Source organism: Syngnathus typhle, linkage group LG5, assembly GCF_033458585.1.
Source record: "Syngnathus typhle isolate RoL2023-S1 ecotype Sweden linkage group LG5, RoL_Styp_1.0, whole genome shotgun sequence".
In the NCBI taxonomy this organism is placed as follows: domain Eukaryota; kingdom Metazoa; phylum Chordata; class Actinopteri; order Syngnathiformes; family Syngnathidae; genus Syngnathus; species Syngnathus typhle.
Window position 1 is genome coordinate 6,805,199 of NC_083742.1, and position 12,964 is coordinate 6,818,162.

At 42.4% G+C, this 12,964-nt stretch overlaps 3 protein-coding genes across 5 annotated transcripts; all 3 read left to right on the plus strand.

Moving 5' to 3' along the window:
- The first annotated feature begins 376 nt into the window (after positions 1 to 376).
- On the plus strand, positions 377 to 3,481 carry LOC133154676 (gastrula zinc finger protein XlCGF8.2DB-like). 2 transcript variants are annotated; one of them, XM_061279568.1, is made up of 3 exons: positions 382 to 614; positions 1,373 to 1,482; positions 1,646 to 3,481. In XM_061279568.1, exons 2-3 carry the CDS (start codon positions 1,380 to 1,382, stop codon positions 2,842 to 2,844), a joined length of 1,302 nt encoding a protein of 433 aa, XP_061135552.1. In that variant the 5' UTR covers positions 382 to 614; positions 1,373 to 1,379; the 3' UTR covers positions 2,845 to 3,481. The 2 variants fall into 2 exon arrangements, with proteins under 2 accessions (XP_061135553.1, XP_061135552.1); XM_061279569.1 differs by lacking the exon at positions 1,373 to 1,482 and having other exon boundaries at positions 377 to 614.
- A 148-nt stretch (positions 3,482 to 3,629) lies between these two features.
- Positions 3,630 to 7,655, plus strand: LOC133154671 (gastrula zinc finger protein XlCGF57.1-like). Of its 2 annotated transcripts, XM_061279562.1 has the most exons (3): positions 3,630 to 4,415; positions 5,139 to 5,248; positions 5,412 to 7,655. In XM_061279562.1, the coding sequence occupies exons 1-3, from the start codon at positions 4,315 to 4,317 to the stop codon at positions 6,950 to 6,952; spliced, it is 1,752 nt and encodes a 583-aa protein (XP_061135546.1). In that variant the 5' UTR covers positions 3,630 to 4,314; the 3' UTR covers positions 6,953 to 7,655. The 2 variants fall into 2 exon arrangements, with proteins under 2 accessions (XP_061135546.1, XP_061135547.1); XM_061279563.1 differs by lacking the exon at positions 5,139 to 5,248.
- A 275-nt stretch (positions 7,656 to 7,930) lies between these two features.
- Positions 7,931 to 12,941, plus strand: anapc7 (anaphase promoting complex subunit 7). The gene is made up of 11 exons (XM_061279564.1): positions 7,931 to 8,173; positions 8,618 to 8,804; positions 9,179 to 9,298; positions 9,532 to 9,643; positions 9,751 to 9,904; positions 10,166 to 10,308; positions 10,479 to 10,596; positions 10,853 to 11,049; positions 11,113 to 11,337; positions 11,412 to 11,562; positions 12,154 to 12,941. Exons 1-11 carry the CDS (start codon positions 8,073 to 8,075, stop codon positions 12,341 to 12,343), a joined length of 1,698 nt encoding a protein of 565 aa, XP_061135548.1. The 5' UTR covers positions 7,931 to 8,072; the 3' UTR covers positions 12,344 to 12,941.
- The last annotated feature ends 23 nt before the right edge of the window (positions 12,942 to 12,964 follow it).

A 12,964-nucleotide genomic window follows, 5' to 3' on the forward strand; every position in this document is an offset into this window, starting at 1 on the left:
TCAAGGTTTCTCATTTCCCCTAAAATTAGTTTTGAGTTTTTCCTTGCCCTCCTGGGAGTTTGAGATCAGGGGATGTTGGAGAATATTTGTCAATCTTCGCAATTGTCCTGTGTGTTGTTAAATGTTGAACAGAGGCTGACATGTACCGAAGTCAAATTCCTTATTTGGCATTCTCAAACATCAATTAAAAAAATCTTGAATCTGGCATCAATGACCCACAGGCGGCTGAAAGACTTCTGGTTAGTTGATTCTAGTGTTAAAGAACACACGTAGGACAAACGCACGCTAGTATGCTATTAAAATCTATTCGAGTTTTTTTTTTTTGTGTGTGTGTGTGTGTAGAAAACTTTTTTTTTTTTTGCGCACGCCACCTTGGTTTGTTAGTTTGCTAGGCAACAACAACATTAAACGTCCCACGGTCCTTCGCTAGAGGGCGGCAGGGACCTCACTGAAATGACATCATCATTACGTGCGTGACAGGAAGTGAAGCGACGACAACAAAACCGCGCTCAAACGGAAGCGTATCGCCTTCCATTCGGCTGCATCAGAGAAACACGCAATTTATGTGGTGAATCAGTAACATCAGCTACACGACGACCGCAACGACGAAAGAGGTAAGTTACGACAATGGACCCAAGTTATCATGTTTGCAACTTTATTTGTAGTACTGCTTGCTTGCATTACAGAAGTGCGGGCCGCTTTCATTAGCATGGTAGCTATTAGCTGATTATCCTCGACGAATGTTCGATCTCAAATGAGCCATCATCACGTGCTGGTTCTTGCCTGTACCAAGAGTAATACTGTACTGTGGAAAAACGCAAAGTCGATGATTAGCAGTGATGCTTGCAGGCAGGCATGCTCCCGATTTTAAATCTCAATGCCACCAGATGGTAACGCGTAAGCATGTTTGCTAAAACAGGTCCGATGTGTCGTTTTGTGTATTGGGTTAGTTTAAGTTCACGTTGTAAACAAAACAAGTTGAAGTTGACATCCGTTGCATGTTGTTTGAGATGTCCGTCGATGAACAAACAAAGATGCGGAATTACAGTTGGTTCGTTATTAGCAAGATCTTGGGTTGTTAAATGGCGGCCAGTACACGTGGTACTACATCTGATGGAAACAACAACGCCCACTCTCCAAGTAGCAAAGTTTTGTACTGTCCGGAAAAGGCGGGAAAGCAAAAGTCCACCGAGGCCGTGTGTGGCCCACAATGTGAAATGAGTTTGGCGCCTCTGATTTAGCACAACACAAAATACTATTGCGAAAATACGGGATAACCTACATTCCATTACTTTAACAAATGGGTCGCTCGCCGCTGCCCTAGATACACTTTTGTTAGCCAAACATCATTGAACAAGTGTTGTGATTGCAGTGTGAAAATGTCTGCAAGGACCTCAGCAAAGTACATGAAGGAAAAGGACCGTAGTTGTCGACGACTGCAACATCTTTGGCTGCAGCCTTATGTTGTGTTGCGCAGAGCAGGTTTGTACACGTCTAGTTTCTGTTATGAATCCTCTTCCAGTATTTATTTCGAGTAGAATTCGATCAAAATCATGCGTGACGGGCAGATTGAAAATGTCCTAGTATAGGTTTGACCAGTTTCTCTTCAACTGTAACTTTCTTATGTGTTTGTCTTGTTTTGCAGACATCAGTGAAGCTATTCGTCCAAAGCGACAGGAGGCAGAGCGCACTTGCATTAAAGAGGAAGATGTGGGCAAAGAGGTCCATCACTTCAATGAACAAATGGAGCAGAAGTTTCTTTGCATCATAAAAGAGGAAGAGCCTGAGCGGCCTTGTAGTAAAGAGGAGGGAGAGGAGTCCTGCAACATTAAAGAGGAGGAGGATACCTGCAAGATACCATTGACTGGTGTTCCTGTGAAGAGTTTTGATGAGGGTCAACAGGAGGTGAGCAAAGGGGCGGAGCCTCCAACCTGCAGCTCAAGTCAAACAATGACCAGAGAAGGTGATGGAGACCACTCTGGAGGATCCCAAGCAGCTCCACCATCAGATAGTGATGACGCGGCGTCACATGTTCCGGCTGCTGCTGCTGCTGCTGCTGCTGCTGCTGCTGCTGATGATGATGAGTCTCTAAACAAACACAGGCAATGTTCTCAGTGTGGGAAATGTTGTGCTAATAACCGTGTTTTGAAACAACACATGAAAAGGCACAGAGAGAAAAACTTTTCCTGTTCAGTATGTGGCCAAAAATTCGGTCGGAGGGGACATTTAAAAGAGCACACAAGAATCCACACTGGCGAGAAACCTTTTTCCTGCTCAGTTTGTGGCCAAAAATTCTCTCGGAAGGGACACTTGAAAATTCATACAAGAGTCCACACTGGCGAGAAAGTTTTTTCATGCTCCATTTGTGGCCAAAAATTGTCTAACAAGCAGAGCTTAAAAAATCACACAAGAATCCACACTGGCGAGAAACCTTTTTCATGCTCAGTTTGTGGCCAAAGATTCAGTCACAAGAAAAGCTTAGAAATACATACAAGAGTCCACACTGGCGAGAAACCCTTTTCATGCTCAGTTTGTGGCCAAAAATTCAGTTACAAGAAAAGCTTAGAAAGGCACACAAGAATCCACACTGGCGAGAAACCCTTTTCATGCTCAATTTGTGGCAAAAGATTTTCAGTGAACGGACACTTAAAAACTCATACAAGAAGTCACACTGGTGAGAAACCTTTTTCATGTTCAGTTTGTGGCCAAAAATTCTCTCAGAGGGGACATTTAAATAGGCACACAAGAACCCACACTGGCGAGAAACTTTATTCCTGCTCAGTTTGTGGCCAAAAATTCTCTCACAAGATAAGCTTAATCAAGCACACAGTAGCCCACACCTAACTCTGTTGCGTGCTCAATCACTTGCCAAAGAGTGTCTATTGAGAATTCCGAGTGTGTTGGGGAGATGATCAATGATCCGTGAAGGTTTCACCTTTTTAAGCAGACTTCATGGGTTTTTGCATTGATGATGATATTGTTAACTGGCTTCTGGAGATCTTTGTAGTTTTTATTATACATAGTGTTAATTTTGGTTTTGGTTGTGGTTTTTAACAGTAGATACAATTAATTCATTTTTGAGGCAAGTTGCTTCGTTTTTATCAGTGTAAACATTGGGTTTGGTTTTGTTCAGCATTTCATGATCACGTTTAGGATTTTGCCCCATATTTGTCAAGACTTGTTAGGAAGACCAATAAGAAGCAAGCAAGACATTTTTTGTTCTTCTTCTTGCGCTTCAGCCCTGCGCTCTGCACCGGAAAAAGCTAACCAATCAAAAAGGGGCCTGACACGGCATATCTGAGCTGCACAATGATTTAAACTCTCCTCCAAAGGTGAGGACTATTCCTATCATTTCGCAGTAAAAATAGATGAAGCAATTTGTGTAAGAATGCTGTATGACAAAATATGAATGTGGAATCATGTGGAGAAGTATTGAATCATATGGAATTATGTGGTATGATATTAAACGATGACGACACGCGTTATGTGTATTCTTAAGGCTTAAGAAATGGAAATCCATGAGATGTGAGTAATTCCCAACATTTTTTGACTCAAGTAAGGTAAGTATCATAAACAGCAGCATATCATAAGTTCGTTTGATACCACAACATTAACCTCAAAATGATCAAACATCACATTTACAAATACCAGATCTAATTTTGACCATGAAGGCTTTGGCCAACAGCCTCACAAGCTTAACTTTTTGGAAAGCACGTGGATGGAAAGCTTCAAGGCTTCGTCTATGATGTGTCCTCTCTGCATCCATCGCAGCCTTGTCATCATGGAAAGGGGATCCTCCCATCTGTGGTCTCTTCTCAAGGTTTCTCATTTCCCCTAAAATTAGTTTTGAGTTTTTCCTTGCCTTCCTGGGAATTTAAGATCAGGGGATGTTGGAGAATATTTGTCAATTTTCGCAATTGTCCTGTGTGTTGTTAAATGTTGAACAGAGGCTGACATGTACCGAAGTCAAATTCCTTATTTGGCATTCTCAAACATGACTAATAAAAAAGTCTTGAATCTGGCATCAATGACGCACAAGCGGCTGAAAGAGTTCTGGTTAGTTAACTCTAGTGTTAAACAACACACATGCGACAAACGCATGCCAGTATGCTTTCGTGTGTGTGTGTGTGCGGAAAACTCCGACTTTTTGTTTTGCACGCCACCTTGGTTTGTTAGTTTGCTGGGCAACAACAACATGAAACGTCCCACGGTCCTTCGCTAGAGGGCGACAGGGACCTCACTCAAATGACATCATCATTACGTGACAAGAAGTAAAGCGACGACAACAAAACCGCGCTTGGTATAAAAACTCAAATGGAAGCGTGTCGCCTTCCATTCGGCTGCATCAGATCAACACGCAACCTATGCGGTGAATCAGTAACATCAGTTACACGACGACCGCAACGACGAAAGAGGTAAGTTACGACAATGGACCTAAGTTATCATTTTTGCAGCGTTATCTGTTGTACTGCTTGGTTGCAGTACAGAAGTGCGGGCCGCTTTTATTAGCATGGTACTTAAAACAGTCCTAACTTTATGATATCTAACTTGCTTATCCTCGACCAATGTTCGATCTCAAATGAGCCATCATCACGTGCTGGTTCTTGGTCCTGTACCAAGAGTAATACTGTACTGTGGAAAAACTCAAAGTCGAGGATTAGCAGTGATGCTTGCAGGCAGGCATGCTCCCGATTTTAAATCTCTGAATTGGGTTAGTTTAAGTTTACGTTGTAAACAAAACAAGTTGAAGTTGACATCCGTTGCGTGTTGTTTGAAATGTCCGTTGCTGAACAAACAAAGATGTGGGGTTACAGCTGGTTCGTTATTGGCAAGATCTTGGGTCGTTTAATGGCGGTCAGTACACGTGGTACTACAGCTGATGAAACAACAACGCCCACTCTCCAGGTAACACAGTTTTGTACTGTCCGGAAAAGGCGGGAAAGCAAAAGTCGACCGAGGCCGTGTGTGGCCCACAATGTGAAATGAGTTTGGCGCCTCTGATTTAGCACAACACAAAATACTATTGCGAAAATACGGGATAACCTACATTCAATTACTTCAACAAATAACTCCCTCACCGCTGCCCAAAAGACACTTTTATTAGCCAAATCATCGTTGAACAAGTGTTGTGATTGCAGTGTGAAAATGTCTGCAAGGACCTCAGCAAAGTACGTGAAGGAAAAGGACCGTAGACGTCGACGACTGGAACATCTTTGGCTGCAGCCTTATGTTGTGTTGCGCAGAGCAGGTTTGTACACGTCTAGTTTCTGTTATGAATCCTCTTCCAGCATTTATTTTGAGTAGAATTCGATCAAAATCATGCATGACGGGCAGATTGAAAATGTCCTAGTATAGGTTTGACCAGTTTCTCTTCAACTGTAACTTTCTTATGTGTTTGTCTTGTTTTGCAGACATCAGTGAAGCTATTCGTCCGAAGCGGCAGGAGCCGGAGCGCACTCGCATTAAAGAGGAAGATGTGGGCAAAGAGGTCCATCACTTCAATGAACAAATGGAGCAGAAGTTTCTTTGCACCATAAAAGAGGAAGAAGAGCCGGAGCGGCCTTGTAGTAAAGAGGAGGGAGAGGAGTCCTGCAACATTAAAGAGGAGGAGGATACCTGCAAGATACCATTGACTGGTGTTCCTGTGAAGAGTTTTGATGAGGGTCAACAGGAGGTGAGCAAAGGGGCGGAGCCTCCAAGCTGCAGCTCAAGTCAAACAATGGCCAGAGAAAGTGATGGAGATCACTGTGGAGGATCACGAGCAGCTCCACCATTAGATATATTAGATGTGTCAGGTAGTCATGACGTGTTGTCACATGTTCCTGCTGCTGAGTCTCAAAACAAACACAGGCAATGTTCTCAGTGTGGGAAATGTTATGCTAATAACAGTGTTTTGAACCGACACATGAAAATGCACACTGGTGAGAAACCTTTTTCATGCGCAGTTTGTGGCCGTAAATTCTCTTCTCAGGGAAACTTGAAAAATCACACAATAATCCACACTGGCGAGAAACCTTTTTCATGTTCAGTTTGTGGCCAAAAATTCTCTTGGAGGCAAAATTTAAGTAGGCACACAAGAATCCACACTGGCGAGAAACCTTTTTCCTGCTCAGTTTGTGGCCAAAAATTTTCAATGAAGGGAGCTCTAAATTTGCATTCAAAAATCCACACTGGTGAAGAACCTTTTTCATGCTCAGTTTGTGGCCAAAAATTCTCTTACAAGCATCACTTGAAAACTCATACAAGAAGTCACACTGGTGAGAAACCTTTTTCATGCTCAGTTTGTGGCCAAAGATTCTCTTATAAGAACGTCTTAAAAACGCACACAAGAATCCACACTGGTGAGAAACCTTTTTCATGCTCAGTTTGTGGCCAGAAATTCTCTCGGAAGGGACACTTAAAAACTCATACAAGAAGTCACACTGGTGAGAAACCTTTTTCATGCTCAGTTTGTGGCCGTAAATTCTCTTCTCAGGGAAACTTGAAAAATCACACAATAATCCACACTGGCGAGAAACCTTTTCCATGCTCAGTTTGTGGCCGAAAATTCTCTTCTAAGGGGTACTTGAAAACTCATACAAGAAGTCACAATGGTGAGAAACCTTTTTCATGCTCAGTTTGTGGCCAAAGATTCATTAATAAGAACGTCTTTAAAAGGCACACAAGAATCCACACTGGTGAGAAACCTTTTTCATGCTCAGTTTGTGGACAACAATTCTTTGAGAGGGTACATTTAAGTAGGCACACAAGAATCCACACTGGTGAGAAACCTTTTTCATGCTCACTTTGTGGCCAAAGATTTTCATTGAAGGGAAACTTAAAAAATCACACAAAAATCCACACTGGCGAGAAACCTTTTTCCTGCTCAGTTTGTGGCCAAAAATTCTCTCAGAGGGGAAACTTAAAAAGTCACACAAGAATCCACACTGGCGAGAAACCTTTTTCCTGCTGAGTTGGTGGCTAAGAATTCTCACAATCTATGCTTAATCAAGCACACAGTAGCCCACACCTAACTCTGTTGCCTGCTCAATCTCTTGCCAAAGAGTCTCTATTGAGAATTCCGAGTGTGTTGGGGAGCTGATCAATGATCCGTGAAGCTTTCACCTTTTTAAGCAGACTTCATGAGTTTTTGCATTGATGATGATATTGTTAACTGGCTTCTGGAGGTCTTTGTAGTTTTTATTATACATAGTGTTAATTTTGGTTTTGGTTGTGGTTTGTAACAGTAGATACAATTAATTCATTTTTGAGGCAAGTTGCTTCGTTTTTATCAGTCTAAACATTGGGTTTAGTTTTGTTCAGCATTTCATGATCACGTTTAGGATTTTGCCCCATATTTGTCAAGACTTGTTAGGAAGGCCAATAAGAAGCAAGCAAGACATTTTTTGTTCTTGCGCTTGTGTGGCAATTCAGCCCTGCGCTCTGCATCGGAAAAAGCTAACCAATCAAAAAGCGGCCTGATACGGCATATCTGAGCTGCACAATGATTTAAACTCTCCTCCAAAAGTGAGGCCAAGTCATATCATTTTGCAGTAAAAATAGCAATTTGTGTCGAAATGCTGAATGACAAAATATGAATGTGGAATCATGTGGAGAAGTATTGAATCATGGAATTATGTGGTATGATATTAAACGCTGACGAATGACGACACGCATTATGTGTATTCTTAAGGCTTAAGAAATGGAGATCCATGAGATGCGAGTAATTCCCAACATTTTTTGACACAAGTAAGGTAAGTATCATAAACAAGTTGTTTTCTTTTTTTTGAAAACGTCGACAAAACTTTTTTTTTTTTGCACGCAACGTTGGTTTGTTTGCTGGACAACAACAACATTAAACGTCCCACGGTCCGTCGCTAGAGGGCAGTAGGGACCTCACTCAAATGACATCATCATTACGTAGCAGGAAATAAAGCGACGACAACAAAACCGCGCTCGCTTAAAGTAGAGGACCATCGGGCGCCATTTTTAATACACCGGAACTCGGCTAGCAAGGTAGCATTAGCTGTTTATCAGCTGAAACTTTTAAATACGAATCGTAACCCAAATTTGACTCCTCGGCTTCAACAAAAATGAATGTTGTGGATCACGTGCGCGATATGGCGGCTGCTGGTCTCCACTCCAACGTCCGGATATTGAGCAGCTTGATGCTGACGATGAGTAATAACAACCCGTAAGTACCGACAATTGGGATCTGTCTATTTACTGAAAATCCGCTCTCTCATCTTCAGTTAAATCTCCGCTATTATAGTTCGTTGCTGATTGGTTAGCATCTAACAACTCACAATCGCAAATGTTGTTGATTAAAGCCAATTAATTACACGGCAGCAAGCCCGAAATGTAAACATGTCTAACGAAACAAATTATGTGTTGCAAGACTCGCATGTGAGAATATATCCGTATTACGTACAGTTTATAAACATGAGTGTCTTCGGTGACGTGACGTCAAATCTCAAAGATGATTTGAAAAGGCTATTGCGCAAAAGGAACGGTGTATTTTGTACTACTGTATTTCGAATTTTACTCAATTAATTTTCAATATTATTTTCACTGTTGTGAGGAATAGGGATGTCCCAATCTCAAGATGTTGACTCGAATTTGTCTGTTTGACTCCAAGAGAGCTTTTCTCACCTGCTCAAAAGTACCAGCTGTTGGTTTACCATGCGGATGCCATCTTCCACGATAAAGAGTATCGTAATGCTGCCTGTAAATACAGTATGGCACTGCAACAGAAGAAGGTGCTCAGCAAAACATCCAAAGTTCGAACCTCTGCTGGTGGAGCTGCGGCAAACGTCCAAACACAAGTATGAACATTAAACATTCATTGGAGACAGCATGTTACAGATACAGAATTACTTGGGCTGGATTGCCCATTTGCAACTTTTTTTTTTTTAATCTTTATTTTGCGCAGTCTATTTCAAAGCACACCTTTCCAATATGACTGTTTACACTCGCTAGACATTTGAGATAACTACTCAAGAGCTTGTAGAAAATACATGCAAAATAATACAAAAATGCTTTATAACACAAGAATTACCTCTTGGATCTTAACTAAAAATAAATAGTAATTATTTCCCATTTAATGCTCATGAGAAATGGCAATGGCTATTTCATCATAGTAGTATATTAAGCTTCTCTAGTACCAATGTAGTATTCTAATATTTACTTTGTTTTTCAGAGTCTACCTTCAGAGATTGAAGTGAAATACAAGATAGCTGAATGTTATACTATTTTGAAACTGGATAAAGATGCCATTGCAGTGCTTGATGGGATCCCATCTCGACAGAGGACTCCAAAGGTAGGCTTCTTATGTAAGATTGTTCAAAGCACTTTCACACGAGTGAGAGAGCGCATATTGGTAATACAATTAAGAAGAGCCGCATAATAGAGTAAACAGAGCTCACCATCCCATCATACTGCAGTTACCCCTGATTGAAGCGTACCAAAAGTGGCATTAGTTAGGGTTTGTGTGTGTGCAAAATCCAGTTCTGGATAGTCTTTTAAAAATTGTTTGTTTCCATCGGACCCCAGATCAACATGATGCTAGCTAACCTGTACAGGAAAGCTGGACAGGAACGCTCTGCCGTGACCAGCTACAAAGAAGTTCTCCGACAGTGCCCCCTCGCTTTAGATGCAATCATTGGTATGCGTGACCACCCACCGTCTGCCCTCTGCCACCTTGTGCGTGCGTGCGTGCTCACCCAACCATGAAAGTTTGCTTTGTGAAAATGGGTGGACTTGTTTCTGCAGGTCTTCTGTCTTTATCAGTCAAAGGAGCTGAAGTAGCATCCATGACCATGGATGTTATCCAGAGTGTCCCCAACCTGGACTGGCTTTCTGTTTGGATCAAGGCGTATGCCTTTATACATGCAGGTGATAATCAAAGGGCCATCAACACCATATGGTAAGCAAAGATTACTTTAACTGAACACTTTCTGGTCCCAGATTTTTCTTCATAGACATGAAACCTGCATTTTACTTAAAAAGTTTAAAATGAATAAAAAAAAGAGTAATTTTTCCAAAATGGGTCCCCATTAGCAAAACGAACTTAAGAATAGGCAGATATTGTGTGGCTGTCATGCAAGTGATTCTATTTCCACTTTATGCACTCATTTGATCACTAAGCAATACTGCTTGTCCTCTTCTCCCTTCCTTTGACTTTCAGTTCTCTTGAGAAGAAATCTCTGTTGCGGGACAACGTGGATCTCCTCGTGAGCCTGGCAGACGTCTACTTCAGGGCAGGTGACACCAAGAATGCCATCCTCAAATTTGAACAGGCCCAAATGCTGGACCCGTATCTCATCAAAGGTACTGCTAGACATCATTGCTTTCCCTCATGCATAGACACCTTTTAGCTTTGAATTGTAAAGTGGCCATTTGTCCAACTTCTGAACAGTTCCATTACAGACACATTTTTGTAACTAGGCAGCAACGAAAAGTTTTACTCGGTTTAACGGTGATGTGATGCAACCTGACAGGGATGGATGTGTACGGCTACCTGTGGGCCCGAGAAGGACACCTGGAGGATGTGGAGGTCCTCGGCGGACGACTGTTCAATATCTCGGACCAGCATGCGGAACCTTGGGTGATTTCTGGGTGAGCATGTGCGCGGCAGGACGGCTAACTGGATGTTGCATTCATTAAAGTATGAGCAGAATGTTCAAAAATACCAAGTCCTCCATAGTTCCACCATAATGATCAATATCAACTTATAGGTGCACTGTTGGCAAAGTAGTTCTACCTCAATCAATTTGTAAAGGATGCCTCCTTTAGAAGTTAAAGTAGAAGAGTGCCAGTCAGAGCTAGGAAGCATTCTGCATGCTTTCTACTAATGCAAGTGTGTGTCGTTTAGCTGTCACAGCTTCTACAGTAAGCGCTACTCCAGAGCCTTGTACCTGGGCGCCAAGGCAATTCAGTTGAACAGCAACAGCGTGCAGGCGCTCCTCCTGAAGGGGGCGGCGTTGAGAAACATGGGCCGTGTCCAGGAAGCTATCATCCATTTTAGAGAGGCAATGCGCTTGGCGCCCTGTCGCCTCGACTGCTACGAAGGTACTTTCATTTACTGCCGTCGGTAATCGCCTCAGCCAGCTCGTAATAGCCGCTTCATCACAGGTCTGATTGACTGCTACCTGGCATCCAATGGCATCAGAGAGGCTATGGGGATGGCCAATAACATCTACAAGACCCTGGGATCCAATGCTCAGACTCTGACCATTCTTGCCACTGTGTGCCTGGAAGACCCCGTGACGCAGGAGAAAGCCAAAACCTTGCTGGACAAAGCCTTGGCTCAGAGACCCGACTACACTAAGGCTGTGGTCAAAAAGGCTGAACTACTGAGTGCGTGCAGCTTTCAAAACAGTATCATCACTGGGCTATGTTGAAAAGTGACACGCGTCCTCTTTTTTGCGAAGGCCGGGAACAGAAATACGAAGAAGGAATCGCGCTGCTTCGAAACGCGCTGGCCAATCAGAGCGACTGTGTGCTGCACAGAATGCTTGGAGATTTCCTAGTGGCCGTCAACGACTACCAGGAGGCTATGGATCAGTACAGCATCGCGCTCAGGTAGCCTTTAGCTGTACTTGTTCTTATTTTGCACGACTCTTTTGTACTCATGGCCTCAAAGTGGTTTTGATTAAACTATTTACTGTAGTGTTCTTATCCATATTTGCAGATTTTTCCCTGGGGGGGGGGCAACCCTTCATCGTTCGCTGAAAAACTCAGATATTTTTATACTCAGGCCAAAGCCTTGTCAGATATTGAAAGAATACACGAAAATATTGCTTTGGTGTTAAGACTGGTGAAGTGAGGGGAAGCTCTTCGTTGATTCACACCATGGCCTTATAGAAAATTGTGACTTTGTCTGTATGCAGTTATACTATACCATGGGTTCCAATTATTATTTTCAAGTTGTTTACCTGCATTTGTTAGAACTCACGCTAGATTGGGATTTTATTACTTCGAAGCAAAAACCCAAGTTTGTGCTTGTTGATGAGAAAATAATCTTTGTTAAACGGCATCCAGTATTTAACAAGCGCAAATATACTGTGCATTACATGTTGTGGTACAATTGCACATTTCAAAGCCTATTTTGAGCGATTTGCAAATGTTCAAATGGTCACTTCACATCGAGTATTTCTCTAATATCCCCACCAGTCTAGATCCCAATGATCAGAAGTCCTTAGAAGGGATGCAGAAGATGGAAAAGGAGGAGAGTCCCACAGACGCCACAGTGGAGCTGGACGGCGATGACATGGAGGGCAGCGGGGAAGACGGCGACCTGGAGGGCAGTGACAGCGAGGCCGCCCAGTGGGCTGACCAGGAACAGTGGTTTGGTATGCAGTAGCCAGGCCAATATGATCAGTGCCTCCCCCTGGGCTTGCACAAGGCCTTCGGTCACCTCAGCATTGAGCTGTGGACCAGAACGCTTCTCTTCGTGCTGTTCGAGACTGATCAAGTCAGGATCACTGACCCGCAGTGTTTTGTTTGTTCCTTCTTCCCAACTCATGAGCTCATACCGCCCCGCCAAGGTTAGATGTATTTATTTTTGTTCTGGAATAAAATAACATTTAAGAAACGTATTCCATCCTCGGTTTGCTGAAGTAAAGCTTACATTGTCAATTTGTTGAAACATTGGATGAAGCTGTGGTCAGATTGGCTGGTGTCTGCTTCAATCCAGGGCTAAGACTTTTCTTTTTGTGACTGACTAAAGACGAAAGTGGACGTGGAAGTATTTGAATTCATATATATAAAATATTAATTACACATTCAATTTGCCATTACACATTTAATTGTATCAAGCAATCGATGGTCTTTATTTTAATGTTGTCTGTAAAACCAGTTTGTAACATGTTGGAATGCATAGTGTAAACGTTACAAAAATGTCTAAAGTGTATTTTGTAAATATTTTTTAAAATGGACAATTAAACTCAAAAAAGTTTGAAGAGCGTGCGATCCAGTTTCTGTA